This window comes from Ceratotherium simum, chromosome 22 (genome assembly GCF_057802395.1).
Source record: "Ceratotherium simum simum isolate JZ-2026a chromosome 22, ASM5780239v1, whole genome shotgun sequence".
In the NCBI taxonomy this organism is placed as follows: domain Eukaryota; kingdom Metazoa; phylum Chordata; class Mammalia; order Perissodactyla; family Rhinocerotidae; genus Ceratotherium; species Ceratotherium simum.
The window spans coordinates 22,688,504-22,716,060 of NC_141921.1; the positions used below are offsets into that span (position 1 = coordinate 22,688,504).

Consider the following 27,557-nt stretch of genomic DNA (forward strand, 5'->3'; position numbering starts at 1 on the left):
TCATAGTTCTGGTGCTGCCATTTATCTAACCATTTGACCTTTGTCAAATATTAATAGCCCTGAAACTCTATTTCCTAATCTATAAAATGGGAATAATACCTGATCTGCCTCTTTCTTACGAATCTTGTCAGGATCAAATTAGAAAACGTACAATAGCTAAAATTTATGAAGCTCTTATCATGTCCTGGGCAATGTGCTAACAAATGCTGCACATGCATTATCTCACTAATTCTTCATACAAACCTTATAATGATTTTATAGATGAGGAAAACTGAAATGATTTGACTAAAATGTCATAGCTAGTAAGTAGCAGAACTAGGATTGGAACCCGCCCTCCCGGGCTCTCTAATTTGTTCCATTGATATATTTGTCTATGCTTTTGCCAAAACACACTGCCTTGATTATTATAGTTTTATAGGAAGTCTTGCAGATAGCGTCAGTCCTGACTTTATTTTTCTTCAATATTGTGTAGCTATTCTGGGTATTCTGTTTTTCCATATAAACTTTAGGATCAGTTTGTCAATATCCACAAAATAACTTGCTGGGACGTTGATTGGGATTGTGCTAAATAAATATATAAATCAAGTTGGAAAGAACTGACATCATCTTGACAATACTGAGTCTCTCTATACATGTACATGAAATACCTTTACATTTATTTAGATTTTCTTTGATTTCTTTCATCAGACTTTTGTAGTTTTCCTCATATAGTTCTTGTATATATTTTGTTAGATATATAACTAAATTGGATTTGTTTGTTTCGTGCTAATCTAAATGGTATTGTGCTTTTAATTTCAAATTCTAATTGTTCATTGTTGGTCTATAATTCAAGACTTATTATAAGGCTACAATAATCAAGACAGTGTGGTAGTGGTCAAATAAACAAATAGATCAACACAACAGAATAGGTAGCCTCAAAATTGACCCACACAACACAGTCAACTGATATTTGACAAAGGAGCAAGGCAATTAAATGCAAAAAGGACAGTCTTTTCAAAACAAGTGGATATCCACATGCAAAAAAAAAAAAAGAAATCTAGACACACTTTATACCTTTTTCAAAAATTAACTCAAAATGGCTCATAAACCTAATTGTAAAATGCAAAACTGTAAAACTCCGAGAAGATAACATAGTTGAAAATTTCGTGACCTTGAGTTTGGCGCTGACTTCTTTTTTATTTATTTATTTATTTATTTATTTATTTTTCCCCCCAAAGCCCCAGTAGATAGTTGTATGTCATAGCTGCACATCCTTCCAGTTGCTGCATGTGGGACGCGGCCTCAGCGTGGCCGGAGAAGCGGTGCATCGGTGCGCACCCAGGATCCGAACCCGGCCCGCCAGCAGCGGAGCGCGCACACTTAACCGCTAAGCCACGGGGCCAGCCCAGCGCTGACTTCTTAGATAAGACACTAAAAGCACAATGCATCAGATAAAATATTGGTAAGTTTTCATTAAAATTAAAAACTCTATTCTGCAAAAGAGAATGAAAATACAAGCTACACAGACTGAGAGAAAATATTTGCAAAACACATATCTGATAAAGGACTAGTATCTAAAATATACAAAGATCTCTTAAAACTCAACAATTAAAAATAGACAAATGATCTAAACAGCTATCTCAGTAAAGAAGATATACAGAAGGCAAATAAGCGTACAACAAGATGCTCAACATCATATGTCATTGGGGCATTGCAAACTAAAACAATGAGATACCTCCCCACACATATTAGAACGCTAAAATCGAAAACAATGACAACAACAAATGCTGACAAGTATATGAAGAAATAGGAACTCTCATTCATTGCCAGTGGGACTGCAAAGTGGTACAGCCACTTAGGAAGACAGGTTAGTGGTTTCTTTACAAAACTAAACACACTCTTACCATACAATCCAGAAATTAAGCTCCTGGATGTTTACTCAAGTGAATCAAAAACTTACGTCCACACAAAAATCTGCACATGAATGTTTATAGTAGCTTTATTCATAATTGCCAAAACTTGGAAGCAAACAAGATGTCCTTCTGTAGGTGAATGGATAAATAAACTGTGGTACATCCAGACAACAGAATATTACTCATCTCTAAAAAGAAATGAACTATCAAGCATGAAAAAATATGGAGAACCTTAAACACATACTGCTAAGTGAAATAAGCCAATCTGAAAAGGCTACATACTGTATGATTCCAACTATCTGACAATTTGGGAGAAAAGACAGAACTAAGGAGACAGTAAAGACATCCATGGTTTCCAGGAGTTCAGAGGGTACAAAGGAGGGAGGGATGAATAGGCAGAGCACAGAAGATTTTAATTCTATTCTGTATGATACTGTGATGGTGGATACATGTCACTACACATTTTTCAAAACCCACAGAATGTAAAAAAAAAAAAAAAAAAAAAAAAAAAATTAACCCTAACATAAACCATGGACTTTAGTTTATAATAATGTACCAATATTGACTCATTCATTGTAATAAAACATACCACACTAATGCAATAATAGGGGAAACTAAGGGGGAAGGGGAGTAAGGAAGTATATGGGAACTCTCTGTACTTTCCACTTAATTTTTCTATAAACTCAAAAATTATTAAAAAAAAAAAAAAACCTATTAATTTTTAAAAACGCATTTGTACTTAGACCTAGTAATTCCATTTCTAAGGATTTATCTACACAAATTCTTCCACATGTGTAAAATGACATTTGCACATTTGTGCAGCATTGTTGGGAGTAATAAAAGAAAATGGAATGAAAGCTCAATGAGGGCTGGGAGTTTTGTCTGCTTTCTTCGCTGCTCTATAGTGTCCAGAACAGTAATGCACAATAAATCAATGCCCAATGAGAATTAACATTACAACCATACAATGAAATAATATGTATTAAAATTAAAAAGAATAAAGAAGCTCTTTAGTATCAATATATAGGTTATATGAAAAAAACAGTACAGGATACTGTATACATTATACAATGTGTTCATTTGTAGGAAGAAATAGAATATACATTCATATTGTACACACATACATTATTAGAATATCTTGTAGGACACCAATACAGTGGGAGCAATGATTGCCTTCACAGAGGGGAACTAGATGGCTGGGGGCCTAAGAAAGATGGAAAGATTGATTTTTCTCCCTGTATAGTTTATTGTGATACAATATGTGTTTCTGTAATACAAATAACCTCATATGCAATTGTAATAGGGAAATTATGTCAGTTTAACAGAGAGGTTACTTTGGTCCACTTGTGATTTTCTTTTTTCTTTTTAAAGATTTTATTTATTTATTTTCCCCTCGAAGCCCCAGTAGATAGTTGTATGTCATAGCTGCACATCCTTCTAGTTGCTGTATGTGGGATGCAGCCTCAGCATGGCTAGAGAAGCGGTGTGTCAACGCGCGCCTGTGATCCCAACCCCAGCCGCCAGCAGCGGAGCATGCGCACTTGACCGCTAAGCTACGGGGCCGGCCCCCACATGTGATTTTCTTCAACCTATGAATGCTTTGCCTCACCAAGTAACAGCAGTTGAATACAAAGTATACGAACACAACTGAATGCAACAATTTGCAGAGGAATACAGTATTGTCCATGATACCCATTCACCTCTATCGTCTTCTCTTTGGCTCAGTTTGGCCACATGCTCTGACTTAAAATAGCTTTTGTGTGATTTCCTCCACACTTGGTATTTTTTGCCTTTATCTCAGTAATTTAGCAGTCTCAAACCTTCCTTACATCCCATTTTATCAGGCTACCATCATCTTTTCAAAACATTTTAATGTAAAGTCCTAAGCTTATAGTAGTCCTTATTTATTAGGACTTTTTTTTTTCTTTTAGCAATTTTGTGTGTGCGTGTGTGTGTGTGTGAGGAAGACTGGCTCTGAGCTAACATCCATTGCCAATCCTCCTTTTTGCTGAGAAAGATTAGCCCTGAGCTAACATCTGTGCCCATCTTCCTCTATATGTATATGGGATGCCGCCACAGCATGGCTTGATGAGCAGTGCGTAGGTCCGTGCCTGAAATCTGAACCCGTGAACCCCGTGCTGCTGAAGAGGAGTGTGTGAACTTAACCACTATGCCACCGGGCTGGCAGCAGCAATGTATTTTTTTAATAGCTTTTTTTTTTTTTTTTTTTGCTGAGGAAGATTCGCCCTGACCTAACATCCACTGCCAATCTTCCTCTTTTTGTATGTGAGCCACTGCCACAGCATGGCCACTGACAGACGAGTGGTGTAGGTCTGTGCCTGGGAACCAAACCCAGGCTGCCGAAGCAGAGAACACCGAATTTAACCACTAGGCCACAGGGGCTGGCCCATTTGACAGCTTTCTTGAGGTATTATTCATACCATATAATTCACCCATTTAAAGTATACAATTCAATGGCTTTTATTATATTCACAGAATTGTGCAACCATCATCACAATCAATTTTAGAACATCTTCATCACCCCAAAAAGAAATCTTGGACCCCTTAGCCATCAACTCCTCATTCCCCCATCACCCCCAGCCAATGGCTACCACTAATCTACTTTCTATCTCTACAGATTTGCCTATTCTGGACATTTCATATAAATTGAATCATACGATATACAGTCCTTTTATAACTAACTTCTTTCACTTAACATAATGTTTATAAGGTTCACTCATGTTGTAGCATGTATCAGTACTCCATTCCTTTTTATTCCCCAACAATATTCCATTGCTTGAACATACAGTCGTCCCTCTGTATCCATGGGGGATTGGTTCCAAGACTGCCCAAGGACATCAAAATCCGTGGATGTTCAAGTCCCTTATATAAAATGGCGAAGTATTTGCATGTAACTTATGTACATCTTCCTGTATAGTTTAAATCATCTCTAGATTACTTATAATACCTAATACAATGTAAATGCTATGTAAATACTTGTTATATTGTATTGTTTAGGGAATAATGACAAGAAAAAACAAGTATGTACATGTTCAGTACAGATGCAACTATGACAGGCCTTCTGACCCACAGCTGGTTGAATCCACAGTTTATTTATCCATTCACCATTTGATGGACATTTAGGTTGTTTCTACTTTTTGGCTATTATAAATAATGCTGCTATGAACACTCACATCATGCCCTTGTGTGGACATAAGTTTTCTTTTCTCTTGAGTAGATTCCTAGGAATGGAATTGCTGGGTCATGTTTACCGTTTTGAGGAACTGCCAGACTGTTTTCCAATCATTATGAATTTAACATGTCTATTTAACCGTGCTGATATTTTTATTAAAATTTTTACTGTTTTTATTATACTCTAGTTACAAAGTTGAGTAGGTTTTGACTGGTAGGTTTCAACTCTATCCCTCCGCCCCTAGTAATTCAGGCTTGTCAGGATTGCACATATCACATTATAGCAGAAACACCTGTGAATCTCTTTATATCTTTTGAATTTTGAATCATATGCTGTTATAACCTATTTTTTAAAAATTCAAGATAAAGTTTACCTTGTTAATGGAACAAGGTATCTACTTAATGGAACATAAGAGTTTTATTCAGCCCATTCTACCATCCCTTTCCAAGCTACATTCTTGGAAAGAGATCTTAATCAGTAGCTGAATATCTCATGTGGTGATGAAAGACAGCTATATATCTTGACTACTCCTTCCATCAAGAGGTGGAGTTTTTCCTCTCCCCTTGCATGTGGGCTGACCTGGGGTTTCAACAGAATGCAGAGGAAGCTATGCTGTGTACCTTCTGAGACTGGGCTTTAAGAGATCTGAAGCTTCTGCCTTTGCCTTTTGGAATGCTACTTCTTGGAACCCAGCCTCCACGCTGTGAGGAAGCCCAACCTACGACATGGAAAGGCCCAAGTGGAGAAGAGCCCAGACTCCCCAGAGCTTCTCTTCCCTCCTCCCTCCCACCTCCAGCTGATAATACCAGCTGAGCTTCCAGCCACCAAATCTAGAGAAATGATAAACTGCTGTTGTTGTTTTAATCCACTAATGCAGTAACAGATAACCAAAACATTCATCATTTAGAAAATTTTAGAGAAGATATCATCTCTTTACAGGAAAAGCAATTGGATAACAAATTAATGTATTTAAGTTTATATGGTTTCTTTGCTCACCACCCATGCTTTCCAACTCTGAAAGTCTCTCTTCTTGAGGTTTCAAATTTATGTTTCATTACTCTAATGCATGTCTTTAAGTAGTGTTATACAGAAAGGCAGCTGGGGGATATATTTTCTAAGTCCTTATACATTTAAGAATGTCTGTTACCCTTCATACACAACGTGGATTGACACTGAACCCATATATTCAACAGTTTTATCTTCAAATTTCCATAGACACTGTCTTCTAGCATTTGGTATATGTGCATTACTTTTTCTGTATGCATTCTTTATATATTTGAGACTTGAGAATCCATAAATATGCCCTTGTGTGGTTCTCTTTTCAATAGGTTTGCTTGGAATATAATACACGTTCAATTTTCAGTTGAGATCAATATTTCAGGGAGGCTTCTTCTGTTATTTTTTTCTTTTTCAAAGACCTCTAAAATTTGCCCTCAATAGGTTGTATACATGGATTTTATATCCAGTCCAGTTACCACTAGAGCCCTTTAAATATACTTCTTAATAAATGTTTGGGTTTGTTTGTTTTTTTTTGGTGACGAAGATCAGCCCTGAGCTAACATCTGTTGCCGACCCTCCTTCTCTTGCTGAGGAAGACCAGCCCTGGGCTAACATCCGCGCCCACCTTCCTCCACTTTATATGCAGGATGCCCGCCACAGCATGGTCTGATAAACAGTGCATAGGCCCGCGCCCAGGATCCGAATCCCTGAACCCCAGGCTGCCAAAGTGGAGCACGTGAACTTAACCGCTATGCCACCGGGCTGGCCCCAAGAAATATTTGTTTTATAGTTTGCATCTGATATCTTCAATATCTGAAGTCTGTGATTTTGTTTTTACTGTCTGTTCTCTTTCTCGCTCACGGTATCTTGTTAGTATGTATATCTGGTTATGAGATTGTGTGGTCATCATACTTGAAAAATAATTTAAGACCTAGGATAAAGAAATGTTCCTCAAGGAAAGATCTGCATTTGTTTCTGTCAGGTGCCTAGGAGTACTACCAGTCCAGTGCAACTTAAAACAAATTTAAGACTTTAGGCTTCCTGTGAGGGTTATCCACTTCAAGATTACTCTCACCTTGAGTATAGCATTTTAGGGTCCCAGTTAATGGCAGGGAAGGTCTCCTATACACTCTCCAGCATGTGTAGTCCCTGACTTTGATTTCTGTTCCCCTTATCTCCAGGCATCAAAATTTAAAGTTTCCAGGATCAGCAAATGTCTTCAGGGAAAAAGTGGCTTCTATGTTCTTTACGTCTTTGGGTTTTCATTTCCCTTCCATTTTGGCCTGATAACTACAGGCATACCCCACAGAACCTAATTTTTCCCTGTAAAATACATCTTGATTTTTAAGATCTAAACCTCTTAGAATATGTTAAAATATCTCTCAATATAATGTTTCTCAAATTATTTTTATATAGCAAACATTTACACTATGCCCCCAAAACTCAACTAGCACTTTTTTTTTAAAAAAAAAGCAAGACAATGTGTGGAGAAAAGTTTCAAGTTACACTCCAACGCAACTGATAGAATATCAGAAATGAAATACACAGTGTTTTAAAGCCTGCTGAGTGTCAACCAGGGGATGTGCTGCTGGTGTTAAAGAGAAGGTCATGAAGCCTCATGGTAATCACAAAGCAAAAAACTATAATACATACACAAAAGATAAAGAGAAAAGAATCTAAGCATACCGCTAAAGAAAATCATCAAATCACAAAGGAAGAGAGCAGGAGAAGAAAAAAGGAACAGAGGAACTACAAAACAGCCAGAAAACAGTTAACCAAATGGCAATAAGTACATACATATCAATGATAATTTTCAACATAAATGGACTAATTTCTCTAATCAAAAGACAGAGAGTGGCTGAATAGATTAAAAAACAAGACCCATCTACATGCTGCCTACAAGAGACTCACTTCAGTGATAAGGACACACGCAGACTGAAAGTGAAGAGTTGGAAAAAGATATTCCATACAAATGAAAACCAAAAGAAAGCTAGGGTAGCTATACTTATATCAGACAAAATAGACTTTAAAACAAAGACTGTAATAAGAGACAAAAGAAGGGCATTACATAATGATAAAGAGGCAAATCCAACAAGAAGATATAACATTTGTAAATACTTATGCACCCAATATAGGAGCACCTAGATATATAAAGCAAATGTTAACAGATCTAAAGGGAGAAACAGACAGCAATACAATAATAGTAGGGGCTTTAATACCCCATTTTCATCAATGGATAGATCATCCAGACAGAAAATCAGTACGGAAACATCAGCCTTAAAAGACATGTTAGATCAGATGGACTTAACAGATATATACAGAATATTCCACCCAAAGGCAACAGAATACACATTCTTTTCAAGTACACATGGAACATTCTCCAGAATAAATCATATGTTAGGCCACAAAACAAGTCTTAATAAATTTAAGAAGACTGAAATCATAACAAGCACAGAAATAGAACAATCCTAAAATTGGTATGGAACCCCAAAACACCCAGAATAGCCAACGTAATCTTGAGAAAGAGCAAAGGTGGAGGCATCACGCTCCCTGATTTCAAACTATATTACAAAGCTCTTCTATTTCTGTGAAAAATGCCATCGGAATTTTGATAGGGATTGCGTTGAATCTGTAGATCACTTTGGGTAGTATGGACATTTTAACAACATTAACTCTTCCAATCCATGAGCACGGAATATCTTTCCATTTATTTGTGTCTTCCTCAATTTCTTTCATCAACGTTGTCTAGTTTTCAATGTATAGATCTTTCACCTCCTTGGTTAAATTTATTCCTAAGTACTTTACTGTTTTTGATGCTATTATAAATGGGATTATTTTCTTCTCTTTCTGATAGTTCATTGTTAGTGAACAAAAACGCAACAGATTTTTGTATATTGATTTTGTATCCTGCAACTTGACTGAATTTATTAGTTTCAACAGTTTTTTGGTAGAGTCTTTAGGGTTTTCTATATATAATACCATGTCATTTGCAAATAGTGACAGTTTTACTCCTTCCTTTCTGATTTGTATGCCTTTTATTTCTTTTTCTTGCCTAACTGCTCTGGCTAGGACTTCAAGTACTATGTTGAATAAAGGTGGCAAGAGGTGGCACCCTTATCTTGTTCCTGACCTTAGAGGAAAAGCTTTCAGCTTTTCACTACTGAGTATGATATTAGCTGTGGGCTTGTCATATATGACCTTTATTATGGTGAGGTTGGTTCAGTTATCTTATTTTAAAAATGAGATTAAAACCACCTATACATTCTAGATATGCCTGACACATAAGTCGTGAAAAAAGGTAACTGTTCAATAAATATTAATAAGCATCTATAACATGTCACACAATAAGTGCATGTTAAGTGCATCTCCCTGCATCAAGCACCTACTGTTCTATTTGGGGGAGGCAGAGAGGGAAACTGGCATACAGAATTTTTCCCTTCAGACAAATTTCAGAAGTAGACCTGTCAGGTCAAAGGGTAGGAACAGAAACATGTTTCTGACTTTTTTTTGTGTGTGTGTGAGGAAGATCAGCCCTGAGCTAACATCCTTGCTAATCCTCCTCTTTTTGCTGAGGAAGACCGGCCCTGAGCTAACATTCATTACCAATCCTCCTCCTTTTTTTTTTCCCCCAGAGCCCCCCCCAGTAGATAGTTGTATGTCATAGTTGCACATCCTTCTAGTTGCTGTATGTGGGACGTGGCCTCAGCATGGCCAGAGAAGCAGTGCGTCGGTGCGCGCCCGGGATCCGAACCAGGGCCGCCAGCAGCAGAGTTCGCGCACTTAACCGCTAAGCCACAGAGCCAGCCCTGCTTCTGGCTTCTGATACTTATTGCCAACCTGGCATGTGAACACTTTACTATCACCAGATTTCTGTCTCCTACCCTCTCTAGTATTAGGCATTACAATTTAAAAAAACCTTTTATGTGTTAAAAAATGACCGCCTGCTGTTTTATTTTCATGTGAATACTATCACGACTGGCTTAAAAACAATATTTTACGGGGGCCAGCCTGGTGGTGTCGTAGTGGTTGGCTTCATGCGCTCTGCTTCGGCGGCCCGGGGTTCGTGGGTTCAGATCCCGGGCAAGGTCCTATGCACTGCTTATCAAGCCATGCTGAGGCAGGCATCCCATGTATAAAGTAGAGGAAGATGGGCACGGATGTTAGCCCAGGGCCAAACTTCCTCAGCAAAAAGAGGAGGATTGGCAACAAATGTTAGCTCAGGGCTAATCTTCCTCACCAAAAAAAAAGCCCCCAAAACAAAAAAACAGAATATTTTATGCTCTATATCCCCTATTTTCTTATGAAACTCATTGCCCCCATAGACAATTTTTAAAAAATCAAAAACATAAAAGGTCATTTATCTACTCTATTTATTGAACAATTATTATGTTCAAGTTTTTATAGATACATAGATTAATTAGTAAGTCACAGTTATCTTGCTTAAGTAGTTCACAATACGTTGGGCAATATCCCATCTTAATATTTAAGGAAAGTAACATTAACAACAATAATAGCTAACACGTAATGAGTATTAAATATCTGATATACATTAGATGATTTCTTACAACATTACTTTTGAGGTAGGTACTATATTATGCTGAGGAAACTGAAGCACAGGGAGATTAAAAAACATGTTCACTGCTAGAAAGTGGCAAAGCAAGGATTTGCAAATAGGCGCTCTGATTTCAGAGCCTGCATTTTTAACCAGTACACTATACAACAAACTAACAAGTGATGAATGTCTATCGTTCATTAAGTCATTTATTCATTGATTTCTTAATTTGTTCAACAAATATTTATTGACGGTCTCTAAGTACCAAGCATTGTTCAGGCTCAGGTGAACAATAATTTAATAATAATAATAAAGACCTGGTCCTCATGAAGCTTTTATGGGGTGGAGGGGGCAGATTATGTTGTATTTCTTTTTTTGCCAGTTAGGTAATAATATGTGCTATAAAGAAAAATAAAATAGGTTAAGGGGATAGAAAGTGTGTGTTGGGGAGAGGAGAAACAGTAGGTAGTTACCCATTTTAGATAGATTGGTTAAAGAAAGCCTCTTTGAAAGGGTGACAAGTAGGCAGAAAACAGAAGGAAGTGAGAGAACAAGTCATGTGGCTATCTGGAAGAGAATTCCAGGCAGAGGAAAAATGAAGTATAAAGGAAAAAGCAGAAGTTTGCTTGGTGTTTGATGAATAGCAAAGAGACCACTATGCCTGCAACAGAATAAGCAACAGAGAGAATCATAGGAGATGAGGTCAGAGAGATAATGGGAGATCACATCATACAGGATTTGTAAGCCATGATGAGGCCTTTGGATTTTATTCTGAGACACGACAACCAAAAAAGGGTTCTAAGTCAAGAAGCATTATGATCTGACAATTTGTGTGTGTGTGTGTGTGTGTGTGTGTGAGGAAGATTAGCCCTGAGTAACATCTGTTGCCCGTCCTCCTCTTTTTGCTGAGGAAGATTGGCCTTGGGCTAACATCCATGCCCATTTTCCTCTACTTTATATGGGACGCTGCCAAAGCATGGTTTGCCAAGCGGTGCAACGGTCCGCACCCGGGATCCGAAACTGCGAACCCTGGGCCACTGAAGCAGAGCACGTGCACTTAACCGCTGCGCCACCAGGCTGGCCCCTGACTTAAATTTTTTAAAAGGATCACTCTGGCTGCTGTATGAAAAATTATATATAGGGGTACAAAGGGTACAAGCAGGGAGACCAGTTAGTAGGCTCGCTGACCATCCAGGCAAAGGATAATGTTGGCCAGCTGGGGGAATGATGTTGACGTGGAAAACACTTAGAAGGTAGACCTGATGGGAACTGCTAAGGGATTAGGTGTGGGGTATGAAAGAAAAGAGCTCCCAAGGTTTTTTGGTCTAAGCAACTGAAAGAATGGAAGTATCATTTATTGAGATAGGAAAAACTCAGTGATAGGAGCAAGTTTAGATAGGAAATCAGGATTTTTACGACATGTTAAGTTTGAGGTGTCTATACAAGTAGGTGTCTAGTAGGCAGTTAGATGGGTGTGGAGTTCAAGGGAGAGGTCCAGGCTGGAGATGTAAATGTGAGTGTCCTCGGTATATGAGTGGTATTTAAAACCACTGGACTAGAGGAGAGCACCCAGACTGTGGTAGGATATAGGAGAATTAAGCCCTGGGACACTCTCAATGTTTAGAGATTTGGGAGATGATGAGGAAACAGCAAAGGAAGTGGAAAAGTAATAGCCAATAGGTTGAAGGAGGACCTGGAGAGAGTGGTACCCAGGAAGCCAAGTGGAAAAAAGTGTTTCAAGAAGGAAGCAACTTAATCAAATGCAGTTGAACACTCAAATAAAATGAAGATTTGGGAATTGACTATTTGGGTTTAGTAAACTCTTTGTTGACCTTGATAAGGGCAATTTCAGTGAAGTGGTGGGGACAAAAATCTGACTGGAGTAAGTTCAAAAAGAATGCTCTGGATCTGATCAAGCCTTAGATCCTAGCAGTTTTCAGGAAATTCAGAGGAACATGTTAAATTACACCATGAAGATGGAACCAGCAAAATCCAGACTCTAAAAGGACAAACAATCCATAAATTGCAGGGGGAGAAAAAAGGATAGAAAACTTAAAGATTAAAAGACATTTAAAAGACATACCAATCAATCACAATGTGTGGCACTTATTTGGATCCTGACTCAAAAATAAAAAAAAATATATAAATAAAAGGCAAACTGTTAAAAAAAAAAAAGTATAAGTAGATAAGTAGAAATTTGAACACCGACTGGATATTTGCTATAAAGAATTATTATTGCTATTTTTGCTGTGATAATGTTACCGCGGCTTATTTAAATAGTCCATGTCTTTTATAGATACTTAGTAGATATTTATGAATGAAACAGTATTATGTCTAGAATATGCTTCAAAAAATACAGGGGAAGCGAAAGTAGAAGGGACACAATTGGACATACGCTGATAATTGTTGGGTTTGGGTGATGGGTACAGGGACCTTATTATACAATTCTTTCTACCTGTGTACATCCTCAATTCTCCATAATAAAATGCCTTAAAAAAATAGGAAGAGAGGAAGTACCATTTCCTTTGCATACTTAATCTCTTTTTGTCATCTCATTGCACAGATAAGGAAATTAAGGTTAAGAAAGATTAAATGCACTGCCCAAAATGACAGTTAATTTTTTTTAATAGACTTTATTTTTTAGAGCAGTTTTAGGTTCAGGGCAAAACTGAGAAGGTAGAGATTACCCATATGCCTCCTGCCTATTATCATATACACAGCCTCTCCCACTATCAACATCCCTGTACCAGAGTGGTACACTTGTCACAATTGATGAACCTACAATGACATCATTATCAAGTCACGGTTAATTGGAGAGCCAGGATTTGTCTCCAAAACCCATGCTTTTTACACTACATCACACTGCCATTTTTTCCTCCATTATCATTATTTTGCCTGGTGCTTTTTATACAAACTGGCAAAACTCAAGATTCTGTTTCATGAATAAGCAATGGAACAGAACTCTACCATTATTAACTATAAAATCATCATCATCAAGTTTAAGTATCCAAAAAATATTTTAATGGAAATTAATGGAAGAAACAATTCTGTCAATATAACCAATTATACTTCCAGTGAAGCATATTTTAGTTATTTAACAAATACATATATTACCCATTAGAATTGAAAACGTAATTACATAGAAATACAAGGCACTATCTAGAATTTCTCTCCATCTCAAACTTTTCTTTTGGTAATATAGTAAGTACTGGCTAATATCAACTAACCACATTATACTTCAGACATAAAACCATATATTTTCAAAGCATATGTGTGTGCCTACTGTTCACTGACTTAATAATTTAATGTACTAGTTGCGAGTCCAAAGCTAAATAACAGCCTACGGCATTTGTAACTGATGAAAAATAAACAGTAAATAAATCAGAATCAACTACAGCGTATACTACAGCTTATTACCACATAAGGATTTTCACTGGGAACTTTTTCTTGAATATTCATGGAATACTTCGTTTCAACAATTATACTTATAGGAATTTATCTTAAGGCAATCACTGGACCAGTATGCAAAGACATATGTACTAGGATACTTATCAAAGTTTTATTCATAATTTAAAAAAATAAATGGAAAAAATCTAAACCACCATCAATGAGACTGATTAATTAATATATAAAATTAAAAGCTACGTACTCAGTAAAAAGTACTACCTTGCTATATAGATGTAAGTATTAATATAAAAAAAGTCCATGATACATTACTGAATAGAAAAAGCAGGTTAAAAACAATTAATGGATGAGGGATGGATAAACAGACAGATGATGGATGTCTGGGAAGACATACAAGAAAAAACTAACAATGGTTTTATCTGGAGGATGGGATCATATTATTTTCACTTTGTTTTTTATATTTTCCTATATTGTTTGCTTTCTTAAAATAATAAACATGCATTTTTATAATCAGAAAAATATATATATATTATGTTGACCTCAAAATTTAACATAATAAAATGCCTCTGTTTACTAGTCAACCCCACAAGGCTAGTAAATATGAGCATGAGATTTTAATAACCTCCCACCTATTAATTCTATCTATTCATTCAACGAACCTGCACAAACACACTGTACTTATTATTATATTACATTTACTATATGTACTACAGCTAAATAATCATTTTTATAGAAATTCAGCTTACTGAGGGTTAAATTTCTCAGAAGGGAGTATGGGGAACAACTTTTTAAAAGTCATTTTCCCCTTTGAAAACAAAAGGAGACTTTACTCAAGTAGCCCCTGCACTATGGAAATGCCTTGAGATTTATTTTGCAATTAAAAGTTGGATAGCTTTGGAAAAACTCTGAGCACCCAAGTAAAAATTTTAGAAAATTTTTGAGTAATGCCATTTTTATGTTAAATATACAGATAGAGATGGAGTCCTAATTTAGAAGCCAGAAGTTTCTAAAAAAAAAAAAGACTTCATTACTAAGGTATAAGCCCATTTTTGCAATCTATTCTTGAACCTTTTTTAAAATTCAGAGATACACTAATGAAATTCTGTTGTTAGAAGATTTGGAAATCAGTTAAAGTATCAAGTATTGGTAATGACTCAAAAATAGTATTATGTAAGCCTACAATTGAGAACATTTTCTTGCAAAATTTCTTTCACAAATGAAAAATATAAAAATATACCATGTCTATATTCTATAGATATCTTCTAATTTCCCAAGAATTTGACAATTTAAAAACAATGTAGGAAAAAACTGGCTGAAGTAAAACAAAGAATTCTTCCAGATTATTTCATTAAACTGACATTCAAGACTAATGCATACGATTTTTTATGGTAACCAAACCACAAAAAGCCCACATTTAAGATATAAGAGAAAGCATCAGTTGTGGGACAAGGTTTTGCTAAATGTCAATAGTCTTTTTTTTTTTAAGCAGTGGCTAGCCAAAGAAAGTCATTAATATTAACACAGATAATGGCAGAAAACTACAGAAACTCCAAATATAAAAAGGCTGTTCATGTATCCTAACAGCATAACCATTATGGTTGAAAAACCACACAATATTCTTTCCCACATCTGTTTTGTTAATGAGCCAAGAATGAGGGTCTATTGAATATCCCAGACGACTGAATTAGAAGTAGGAATGTCTGGTGAATGCTGTTCATCTCAACAAACTGAAACTAAACAGGTTTGGAAAGGATACTATTTTTAAATAAATTATCTTTTTAGTTTTACCTTCCTGGTAACAGAACTATCACTTGCCTTTTCCCTCCTATCCATTAAGAAAAAACCCCATAAATTACTTAAGATCCTAGTTTTAAGTATCATAAGAGAAAATGTTTTGTTAGACTAACAAAATATTTAATTCATCTTTCAGGTGGACTCGCCAGTATTTTAAGACTACGGAAACTACTGAGAAAAAAGATGGTTGTGATATAAAGCAACATAGTATTCAACTAGACTCCAATAGCTTATAACAATTTGTCAAGAATTCTTCTCTGAGCTAGGGTTTCTCCATATACAACAGAGAACTCTTCCAGGAAATGTCCCCTTTACAGGGCCCCAGGCCTCTTTGCATACTATCAGACCAGGCTTATAGAACCAAACAAATGCAATGTTCTCATTGGGAAATAGAAATTAATTCTCAATTACCAACTTACTACATAAAATTCTCCAAAAGAGCAAAAGGAAGTAGCATCTAGAAATCATTTCATTCATTATAACTGCTTTCCTAAATTACTTAATTCCCTAAAATTTTTTAAATTAGTAGATTTATTAATTTGAAATTTGGTTTAAAAATTTAAAGAGTGGTTATATCAGGGTGATGGAATCATGGATAATTTTTAAAAGTCTCATCATGTTAATCAAATTACATTTGAGAGTTACACATACGTTTTTTTCCTTTACTTTAAAGTCTTTGTTTAGAAGAAAAACGTTTTCTTGCCTCCTTTTCAGTTTTCCCTCAGAGTGATCCATCACCGTCAGAGAAATTAAATTCTAAAACAAAAATCAAAATAATCTTGGCACACTTTCATAAGTCCCACTGCCAGTCAAAAGTAGCAAATACTAGGAAAAAAGTTATAATGGCCACTCCAGAGCACCACAAACTAAAATTTAAGTGACAACCAAGTAGAAAAACCATGTTCAAAATTCATGCCCTCCAGACAGAGCAGCATTTTGACATATTTTTCTTCAAGACAAAAATCTACAAGTGAGAAAATTTACATAACAATAAAAACTCTTCCCAAAATGAGTAAAGAAGACTGTTTATTTTAAATACTAAACTGAGTGGGAAAAGAAAATAAATAAATAAACTGAGTGGGCCGGCCCCGTGGCTTAGCGGTTAGGAGCGCGCGCTCCAATGCGTGCTCCGATACTGGCGGCCCGGGTTCGGATCCCGGGCGCGCACCTACACATCGCTTCTTCGGCCATGCTGAGGCCGTGTCCCACATACAGCAACTAGAAGGATGTGCAACTATGACATACAACTATCTACTGGGGCTTTGGGGAAAAAAAAGGAGGAGGATTGGCAATAGATATTAGCTAAGAGCCAGTCTTCCTCAGCAAAAAGAGGAGGATTAGCATGGATGTTAGCTCAGGGCTGATCTTCCTCACACAAAAAAAATTAATTAATTAAATACTAAACTGAGAAACTAATGGCATTATATATTTTAGTATTTTGAACCCACTTTTATCCACACTTCATTCAAATCGACCTTCCATACATGCAATTTTTGTTTCTTTGGAACTTGTTCTCATATGACTTCTCTTGATTTTTATTATTAAAGAAATGCAGAGGGCCAGCCCCGCGGTGCAAGCGGTTAAGTGCTCTCGATCCGCTGCGGCGGCCCGGGGTTCCTGGGTTTGGATCCCGGGCGAGCACTGACGCACCGCTTGGCAAGCCATGCAGTGGTGGTGTCCCATACAAAGTGGAGGAAGATGGGCACGGATGTTAGCCCAGGGCCAGTCTTCCTCAGCAAAAAAAGAGGAGGATTGGCAGGTGTTAGCACAAGGCTGATCTCCTCACAAAAAAAAAAAAAAAAAAGAAATGCAGAGCCTTAAAATAACTATATTCAAACACAAATTTAAGAGTATAACTAAGAAACAGTCTATTCACTTTTGCAAGGTTATATAAGACAACTACTAAACGTGTCAAATCAATTTGCATATCATTAATTTAAGGTGAAAGTAAATGTTTTTCTTCCATTGGTAAGTAGTACAATTCGTTTTGCCCTAAACAGTAGTCTGACTTTACCCAAAAATACAGACTAGAATAGTACAATCCTAAAAAACAGCTACTCAGGAGAAGTGATATCTCAATGAATACTTCTGCTTCCTCTATTCCCACTTTCTTTGGAACTAAAACAACATACACTCTTAGTCCAGCTAACAAATAGGGTTTCATCAGAAGTTCCCCTAACTAAGTAGTCATAGGCACAGATGCTAAACTACTGACTATTATTATTTAAAAACCAATTGTGCCAGCTTTTTTGGTTACATCAAAGTTCACACAATACTAAATCAGTAGATTGTACAGGACACCCTTAAAAATCACTTAAAATATTTCATGCAAAAGGAAAGAATAGATAAATATTAATTTTTAGTGAGGAATGACTCACCAAGAAACAATTATAAAGTAATTGTATTTGAAGTCTTCTAATGTAAATAAATTTGTTTTCTATGTATCCACCTAACAACTAGAATTTAAAATACCCTGTTACAAGATGATTCTTAAGAATCTCCACAGAAAAGAAAAACTCAGAACAGAATTGGAGGAGTAAGATCCAACACTATTAGAGACCATTTACATCTAAAATTTTTTAAACCAAAATATGTATCTGTCAAATTCTTGATTTAAAACTTAGTTGCACATTTTTCCCAATTATGCCTTCAATTTCATGTGCAGCATAACAATTACATGTAAGTATCAGGTAGAATGGAAATTTTGTTTTCGATGATGATGATCTTGAGCCAAATTATACTTATCTTTATCATCACATTACAGTCAATCATGTATAAACTGCACTGAAGAATAAATTTTGCGTTTCAAGATGCCCAAGCATATGGTTGATAACTCTAACTATACCTCCCCATATGTGAAGACAATTAAGTGGGTATATATTTCAGCAATGGTACATGCAAAAAGAAGAGATAAAACTTATCTGTAGCTCAAGAATTCACAGGAGCATTTACTGAATCATACTTGGCTAGTTGGGCCAGTTGGCTAGGTGGTTTGACTTCAGAAGTATTTTCTAAGATACTGTCCATATATCTGGGCATAATTTCATATGAAAAACCCAAAGGAGAAAAAGAAACAAAACTTAAAAAAATTTTTTTGAAATACCTTTAAAAGTTTTAGGATGATTAATAAAGTGTTTAACTTTCACGTTTTGTTTTCTGGGCTTGACAACAGGACAGTTATGTAAAAATCACCTATAGCCCCGAATCATCACGTTTCCTAAATAGTATAGTAGAAAATTGAAAAACAAAGGCAGGACACAGTTTCAGAAATACACAAATCAATGATAAAAAATGAGAATCTAAAACTCTTCACAACCTAGACAAGCTTTCTCTTCTACAAAGAAATGAAGGTAAAAATGGAGAATGCGAAAGAGAAATGGTATAAACTGATTAAAGAAAATTCCATATAATAAAACTTGTAATAAACTCTTCTCCCCATCCCATCTCTACAATTTCTGAGTGCTTTCCACATCTACTTAACAATTATACTCCTTAACCCAATCAACAAATTCTTTATCATCATTATGTCACTGGTTTCTTTTATGTAAGTTTTTCTTATCTCATATTTAGGTACCTCCCAAATTGGCAAAACCAGATGTGAAATTCAGGGACTTGTGATACCATTAGTAACAAGACACCCCCCCCCAATATTCTGAAAATTAATTTATAACTTTGTGACTGTCTAGATGAAGCATACTTTCAAATTTAACATACAAAGCATGACGATTTGGAAAGCAAACCGTTATGTAACACTTACTTTACGTCCCTCAATTAATTACTTTAGAACCATAAAAGAGTGCTCTTTCTTTTTTTAAGGTAAGTACTGCCCATGTTGCAATTTTTCTCAAGACTGCCGTTTTTCCCAAGCAGAGAAAGCAATTTTCTTAATTTCCAGGAACATGACAACTGCTTCTTTAGAGAACAGGGAATGAAAAAAAATATACTGTCAGCAATTTTAAGATCCACCTCCTCACACAAGCAGTGATCCAGGCTGATATGACATTTCCAAGATCCTCAGGAACTATATACCATGCTGCCACAAACATCAGGAGAGAACTCGGGGACGGAAGAAATGCCATCTTGCATTTGACGTTGCTCTAATACCTATTTCAAACTTAAGTCTCCTCCGTTATCTCAACGTATCTCCACAACTAGCTTAAGGAGCAAGGGAGAGGGCTGGTCGCCCAGCGCCTCTATGGGACACACAACCCGGTTAAAGGACACGCACACCGCTACATCTTCAACGGGAATAACAAAAGCGATGGCAAAGCGTTCTAGACTCCCGAAAGGCTAATACCCCCCAAAGAACCCCACATTTCAATCCTTTAAGCAATGTCCCCTCCCGCAGCTTCGCCTACTCAGGGGCCCCGGGGAACTGCGGCGGGGCTGCGGGGCGGCGGCGGAGGGGCCGGGCGGGGGCGGAGAGGGAAAGCCGCTCGGACGGCGCTCACCTCGCGCACCTGGGCCAGGGTGGAGGGAGCGACGGGCCTCTGGGGACACCCCCAGCGACCGGGCCAGCAGCTCTGACTCACCTGCGGAGCCGATTTCCATTCATGGAGCTGGGGGGAGTGCTTCGAGTGAGAAGGGCGTCCGCCACTGGGGGCAAGGAGGCGGCGCAGGGGGCGACGCGGCGCGACAGGCACCCTCACTCAGCCCCGAGGTGGGGTAGCGACGGCTTCTCCTCAGCAACCGCACTCCGAAGGCTCTCGTCAGCAAGAGCCACCGTCGGGAAGCAGCACAGGACTATACGAGAAGGAGGAGACGCGTGAGGCGAGGAAGGGGAGCCCCGTGCGGAACTTGCGTCGCCCAGGGCCGCTTACGCTCCCACTGCCCCTCCACGACTGCGGCGCCGCCGCCGACCTCCCCGGGGGCCGCCCCCGGAAGTCCGCTGCCGTCAGTTCCGCTGCCCCGGCTTTCCCGACATCTAAGCCTCGCCTCTCCGCCCCAAGCCGGGCTGGCGCGACGTCGGTGCGGGCGCGGCCGGAGCGGAGACTCAGGGGAGGTGTCGGGGAGCCGGCGCCGAGCCTGGGCGGAGCCTGGGGCACGCGCGGCCGGAGGCTGGCGAGCTGGGCGGAGCGGGGCAGGGCCGGCCCTCCCGCGGTTCTCCGCTGGGCCGTGCCGGCCGGAGACAACCCGAAGAGGCAGGACCCCTCGCGCCACCCTGGTGCACGGCAGTGCCTGCCTGAGGCGACGTCGGAGAAGGCGGCATAGCTTACCTGGGGAGGAGCCCGTTGGAGCGAGGCTGCTGAGGTCCAGGACCCAGACCTGCAGCTGAGAGGGCCTCCAGGCCGAGCACGTCTTGGGCAGGGCCACCCTCCTCCCCGAGCCCCTCCCGCCACGCCCAGTTTGGGCGGTCCCACGCGCCTCCTCCTCAGCAGGCGGTCAAGTGACCGCCGCTGTTGATCACTCCAAGTCCGTAGGGTCGCTCTGACTTTTTTTTTTTAGGGAAAAAATGTGCAATATAATTTGGGTAAAGATGAAGGAACACAACATTATACAAATATCAGATCGAATAATTTCCATATTTAAAAGTCCTGAATAGCGCCTCGTCACACTGAGAAGACCCACAACTCCTTTCCAGGGCCAAAACACGGCGTAACGGGGCCCCAGCCTTTCTCCTCAAGCAAGACTCCCTCAACGCTATGCTACAGCTATACTGGTCTGCTTTTAATTTCCCCAACAGGCAAAGCGCTTCTCTTTCCGACCTGGAGCCTCTCTGCCTTTGGTTCCCTTGGGCAGTAACCCTCTCCTTTTCTCTCTACCCTCACCTTCTCCCCTTCCTTCGCCGCTGCTTCTTATACCCCAACGTCAGACTTATCTCCGAGAGACCTTTTCCCAGCCACCCATCTACGGTGTGGGGCACCCTTTATTCTATTACAGTATTTCCTTAATAACCCTTTTCCCAATTTGTAATTCGTTTTAATAGTTTATTGTGTGCCCCCTCCCCCACTAGAATGTAAGCTTTATAAGATTACCAGGGCCATTATACTAATTGGCAAATAGTAAATCCTTAATATTTGTTGCCTTAATGAAAGGTGATACTACTTTTTTCAGGCAGAAGAATGATTCATGAATTTTCCCGATGCCCCTAAGTATCAGTAATTTTGTTTAGACTTCTGAAAAGTCAAAATAGATTCTCTTTTTAAAGCTTGGGACAAAGAGGAAAAGGAGAAAAAATATCCCATCTTCGGCTCCCCCCAATCACTGTGGGACTTTGGATCAGTCACTTGACCTGTGGGCTTCAGTTTCCTCCTCAGAAAAACGGAGAGAACAGATACCTTATACAATTGTTGCAAGGTTAGGAAATATACATCAAGCACAGAGAAAACCCTCCCTAAATGTTAGTGAATTAAAAAAGTATTTACTATAGTTACCATTTTAAAGCACTTCTTACATGCACCTACCATACAGTAAAAGCTTAATAAATGGATGGCATTCAAACCCACATCTGACTCCAATTCTGCCTTTTTCCTTCCCACCTCTACCCCTTTGAATGAAATTGCCCTCCCCAATTTTAATATTTGAAATTAAATGTCACCAGATGAAACACTTTATCTTAGCTATTTTCAATCCCTGACTGTACACAATCCAAGTCAGTAGCAGCATCTGACAAGGTTAAATATCAACTCTTGTGAAGGGTTTATCACACCGTCAACCCTCCCTGAATCTGAAACTGGTTCCTGAAATGATTGCAGGCTTCTTTGGCTTCTCCCAATGGTGATGGTGATAAACCCTGGAGGTGGGCCACTGGCTTCTTTGTTGACATTGATGAAGCAGGATTTGGACCCTCTAATTCGGGCCAATTTAATAAATGTCAATGATGCCTTCCCATCTATTTCTGCAACCCAGGGACCCCGCCTCTTTAGAGTGAGCCCATGTGGAAGGTTCATGAATTGTAATATCAGAAAGTGAAAAGGCAAAAAAGTTTAAATAATTCTGCCAAAAGCGAAGTTGTATGAGGCTCTCCCCTGACCACACAAACTCCTGTATTTTTCGATAACCTCATTCCCAAATGAATCTGCTCTTAAGGGGCATAGAGCAGGGTCTTTGTGTATCTTGTTAACTGTCATAGCACCAGTGCCTAGAACAGTGCCGCACATAGCAGCATTCAATAAATATTTGTGGGACAGATGGATGGATGAATAAATGAGTGGGCTTCAAAAACGGGGCTCAGGAAGCAGGCTAAAACTCTACCCTCATCCTTTGTGGCACTAGTTGCTCTCAGAAGGGAGACCTACAGAAATAGTACAGAAATCTCAGGAACAAGGAAATCAGTGCCCTCTGAAAGTGGCATTCCTAGGCTTCCTGTGCTAGATAAACATCATCACTGGGTGAGGAGAGCTTCTAGATAGAATCCTCTCCTCTCACATGGGCTCAAGTTAGTCAACTTGACACTTGAATTCAAACCTCTTCTAGACCAGCAGTTTTTACACAGCAGAAAGAATGTTACTTTGCACTGCAGCAGACACATTATAAAACATACTGGCTCTAGGGACAGAGCTCAGACAGAAGGCCCTCTGCTACCATCTGTGATTCTAGGAAAGTCACTCTCTTTGAGCCTCACATTCCTCATCTGTAAAAACCAGAGTACCTACACAGAGCAGACACTGCTGGATGCCTAGCCAACAGCCCTTAGCCCCTTCTTTCTTGCCTAGCAGAAATGACTCGTCTTTCTAATCCACATGACTCACAGAGTAACTCCTAATTAATCTAAGCCACGCATGATGGACAATCTAATTTGCTTTGCCAAAGACAGAATAGGAGTGGAAAGATGATCCATTTCTAGCAAGTGAGACGTGAGGCCAGATCTGCTGGTGCTTCTAGGGATTTCCTTACTTTAAAATGAAACACTGGGAAAAATTAGTCCCTCTTCGGCTAGACACCTTCTGTCACCATTTCCTTCCTGGAATTACAGTAGTCATCTTGGGACCCTGAGGTGAACTAGCATGAAGATAAACCAACACAGAGGATGGCAGAGCAGAAAGACTGCAACAACCTGGTTTGTCGGTATTATCATTGAGCCAGTGACTTAACCAACCTTGGAGCCATATTAAATCAGGACTTCTTGTCAAGTGATAGTTTCCTTATTTAAGCCAATTTAATTGGAGTTTTGTTATATACAGTTGAAGGTAACTGATAAACTACGTCACATGAATGCTGTGAAGATGCAATTAAATAATAGATACTGTACAAAACATGTAGTACAAAAGTTCAAAGTACCCAACTTCCTCCTCCTTTTCCAGTTCACTTCCATTAACAACACACAGGCCTTTTCCAAAAACTTGGCTGGGAGCTCCCATTGCCTCTTTTAAGAGGAAAGTTCCTTGCCTTAAGAAGGAGGGGAAGAGGTATGGAGGGCTCCCTAGAAAGGTCCCTCAAGATCTCTTTATCCCAAAAAAACACTGCCAGGAGGACAGTGTGTTCCTGCAGCGTAAGCCACAGTGGCCTAAAAAACCTTGATATCGTGTCCTGGGGAAAGCAGTCGTGGTGCTTAAGTGGAGAACTTCTAAATGCACCTCATCTCCAGCAAGTCCACTTTTCCAGCTCCTCCTTCTTGACATAGATGCTTTAAAGCATCTATGCTTCTGTCATGCTCTGTGCATCTTCTAAGCTTGCCAGATTTCCTCAGCCTATAGCCAGAGGAATAAATGTCCTGAAAGCCAGAAACAAAAAGGGAGAGCTAATTTTCCAATTCAATGCTACTCTCCATTCAGCAGTACAGACAGCAGCTTGGGGGTGGCCCAGGCTCAGAACTTGAAAGCAGTCTTCTCTTTGCACTATAACCCTTTCCTTGAGCCACCAAACCATAACTGCCATGAGATTCTGGGGTCTGCTAAGCCAAGAGATAACCCAACAAATACCCAGCCTCTCTCTGCACCAAGGCACTTGCTAGACAAGAATGTGCTACAGTATATGTTGCGAATTGACAAGACAAAGGGAAGGCTGCTCAACCAACACTAAAGGGATGTCCAGAGGTGCTAGGACAAGCCTTAACTCAAAACCTTGAGCTCCAGGACCAGAGAAATCAGGCCTTGGGCTCTCACCATCTTTTTCTCTTGAGTAGCAACCAACAGCCAAATCCTGAAACCTTTTAACATCAATAATTTCTAGGGGCCGGCTCCGTGGCATAGTGGTTAGTGCTCGCGCTCTGCTGCTGGCGGCCCGGGGTTTGGATCCCGGGCAAGCACTGACGCACCGCTTGTCAGGCCATGCTGTGGCGGCGTCCCATATAAAGTGGAAGAAGATGGGCACGGATGTTAGCCCAGGGCCAGTCTTCCTCAGCAAAAAGAGGAGGATTGGTATGGATGTTAGCTCAGGGCTGATCGTCCTCATCAAAAAAAAAAAAAAAAAGTTTCTAAAATTTATGGCAAAAATACGCCATAATGAGCATCCTCCCACTCCCTCTGCTAAATACTTTATTTCTGCTTCATTAAGGGTCATAAATTTATTTTAAGTCTTATTTCGACTGGGAAAAATCTCCTTCATGTTCCAATTTGCTCTTCAAGTTCAACCAACCTCATTAACTCTTGCTGCTGAAAAGGAGCATGGGTCTGGCTGGCTTGCTCCCAAGGGAATCTGGCAGGTGGTAGCCATAAGTTAGTTCTGCAATCTGAAAAGTCACAACACTTGGCCTCCAGAGGAATGCTAGGCACTTATGTACACACTAGCTGCCACTGAAAATTTCTCACTGGGCTCTATGCCAGAATCCTTCTCTGAGCCATCTCCTCACCAGTACACAGAAATAACAAGCTCTAGCAATACCAGGGAGGAATGCCAGAACTTACATGCTTGACAACTGTACCATCAGCTTACGGGACAAAACCACAGAACCTCCAAGTTGGAGTGAGAGTGAGAAATGATGGTAATCTAGTTAAATTTCTGCTTACCTGAAGATTCAGGAATGCTGAGTCCATCCTGTGCACTCAATATCACTTCTTGATTCCCCCTACTCTGTTTTCATGAACCACATATTTCTAGCTCATTTCAATTCTATTCACAAATATTGACCCCTTGATATATATGCTATGGCCCTGAGATGAAAAAAATGAATAGAATGTAGTTTCCACTCCTCGGAGTTCACAGGCTCTGGGGAAAACAAGTCATGAAAATAAATAGAGCAAGCTGCTAAGTGCTATTGAGTGCACTGGAACACCATTTATGACACTAGTTAGGAACAAAATTAGGTTTGTTTATTTTATTCTTTTACAAGTATCTCCTGAGGACAGGAGGGAGGTGGAGGTGGTGGTGGTGATTGTGGTGAACGACATGGAAGTCCTAGTCCTAGCCTTATTTAAATTAGGTTTTTCCAATGATTATTTTCAAGAAATACTGGAGAATGACCAGATAGTTATAAGATCCCAGAGAAGATGGGAGGAGGATGGTAAACTAAATAGAAAAAAATACCTTCTTCTCGCTGCAGTTCATGCTGTTAATCACGCCCTTCTTGGATCCTATTTCACTCTCTCGATTCTTCTCCCATCTTATTAAATCAGTCAAAAATATACAAGGTCTTGGGCCGGCCCGTTGCTTAGCGGTTAAGAGCGCGCGCTCCGATACTGGCAGCCCGGGTTTGGATCCCGGGCGCGCACCGATGCACCGCTTCTCCGGCCATGCTGAGGCCGCATCCCACATACAGCAACTAGAAGGATGTGCAACTATGACACACAACTATCTACTGGGGCTTTGGGGAAAAAAAAGGAGGAGGATTGGCAATAGATGTTAGCTCAGAGCCGGTCTTCCTCATCAAAAAGAGGAGGATTAGCATGGATGTTAGCTCAGGGCTGATCTTCCTCACACAAAAAAATATACATATACAAGGTCTCTACTAGTTATTTGACAGTCATCTTAGGCTCTGCTTCCCCCCCTCATCCCTTAAATTGTGTTTCCTAGAGCTGTACACTATGTTTCTCTTGCTCTACTCTTTTTCTAAGCCATCTTGTGCATTCCTGTGGATTCCTATGGCTGTAACTACCATCCAAATGAGTAATTCCATATCTGTAACTGCAGTTTTGTAGTCTTCCTTGAGCACCAAAACGTAAGTGTTTACTGGAAACCTTAACCTCATTGCCCCATGGGAAGCTCAAAACTCAGTTTATACAAGGCTAATTGTCTTTATTCACAAAATTCATCACCTTCCTTCTAGTTTCCCCTTTCCCTCAATCTTGGTTAGAGGAACGTCCCAATATACTCACTTGTTCAAGCAGAAACCTGGGCATTAGCCTCTACTTCTCTCTTCTCCTTCCATCATCCATTGAGTCCTATTAATTTTACCGCCTGAGTGTCTCTCAAATCTGCCCTTTCCTCTCTATCTTCACTGCTATAGCCCTATAGCCTTGTTTCAGTCCCTCATCATCTCTCTCCTATACCAGGGGACCATTTGGCTACTCATATCCCCCACCAAACTTTAAGCTCCTTAAAGAGAGAGACACTGTTTTCCTCGTTTTTTGAACCGTGCCTGACCTCTTTCCCCAAATGCTGCTGGACACAGCGCTTTGCATGTTTGTTGAATGAAGAATAAATGGAGGCCCTGTAAGGTTATGATTACATAAAATCCACAGTTTCAACTCGCTGGAATTTGTTTTATCCACTTTCCTTCTTTAGAAGTGATGGTTCTGCTCTTGTAACAATCTACTATTCTAACCTAAAATTTATCAGAGCTATAATTAATCCCAACAGTTTGCTTTGCTAATGGGAAAAAAAAAGAGAGAGAGACAGACCGCAC

General features: G+C 39.4%; 1 protein-coding gene across 2 annotated transcripts in view; it reads right to left on the minus strand.

Moving 5' to 3' along the window:
• AGO3 (argonaute RISC catalytic component 3) overlaps positions 1-20,700 on the minus strand; it is a 120,963-nt gene extending 100,263 nt beyond the window's left edge. Inside the window, exon 1 of one of the 2 annotated variants that reach the window (XM_087446290.1) lies at positions 20,368-20,700. In XM_087446290.1, the coding sequence (XP_087302416.1) occupies positions 20,368-20,390 (23 nt within the window). In that variant the 5' untranslated portion in view covers positions 20,391-20,700. The remainder of the gene's footprint in view (positions 1-20,367) is intronic. The other variant, XM_004425943.3, reaches the window with a different exon arrangement.
• Positions 20,701-27,557: the final 6,857 nt, after the last annotated feature.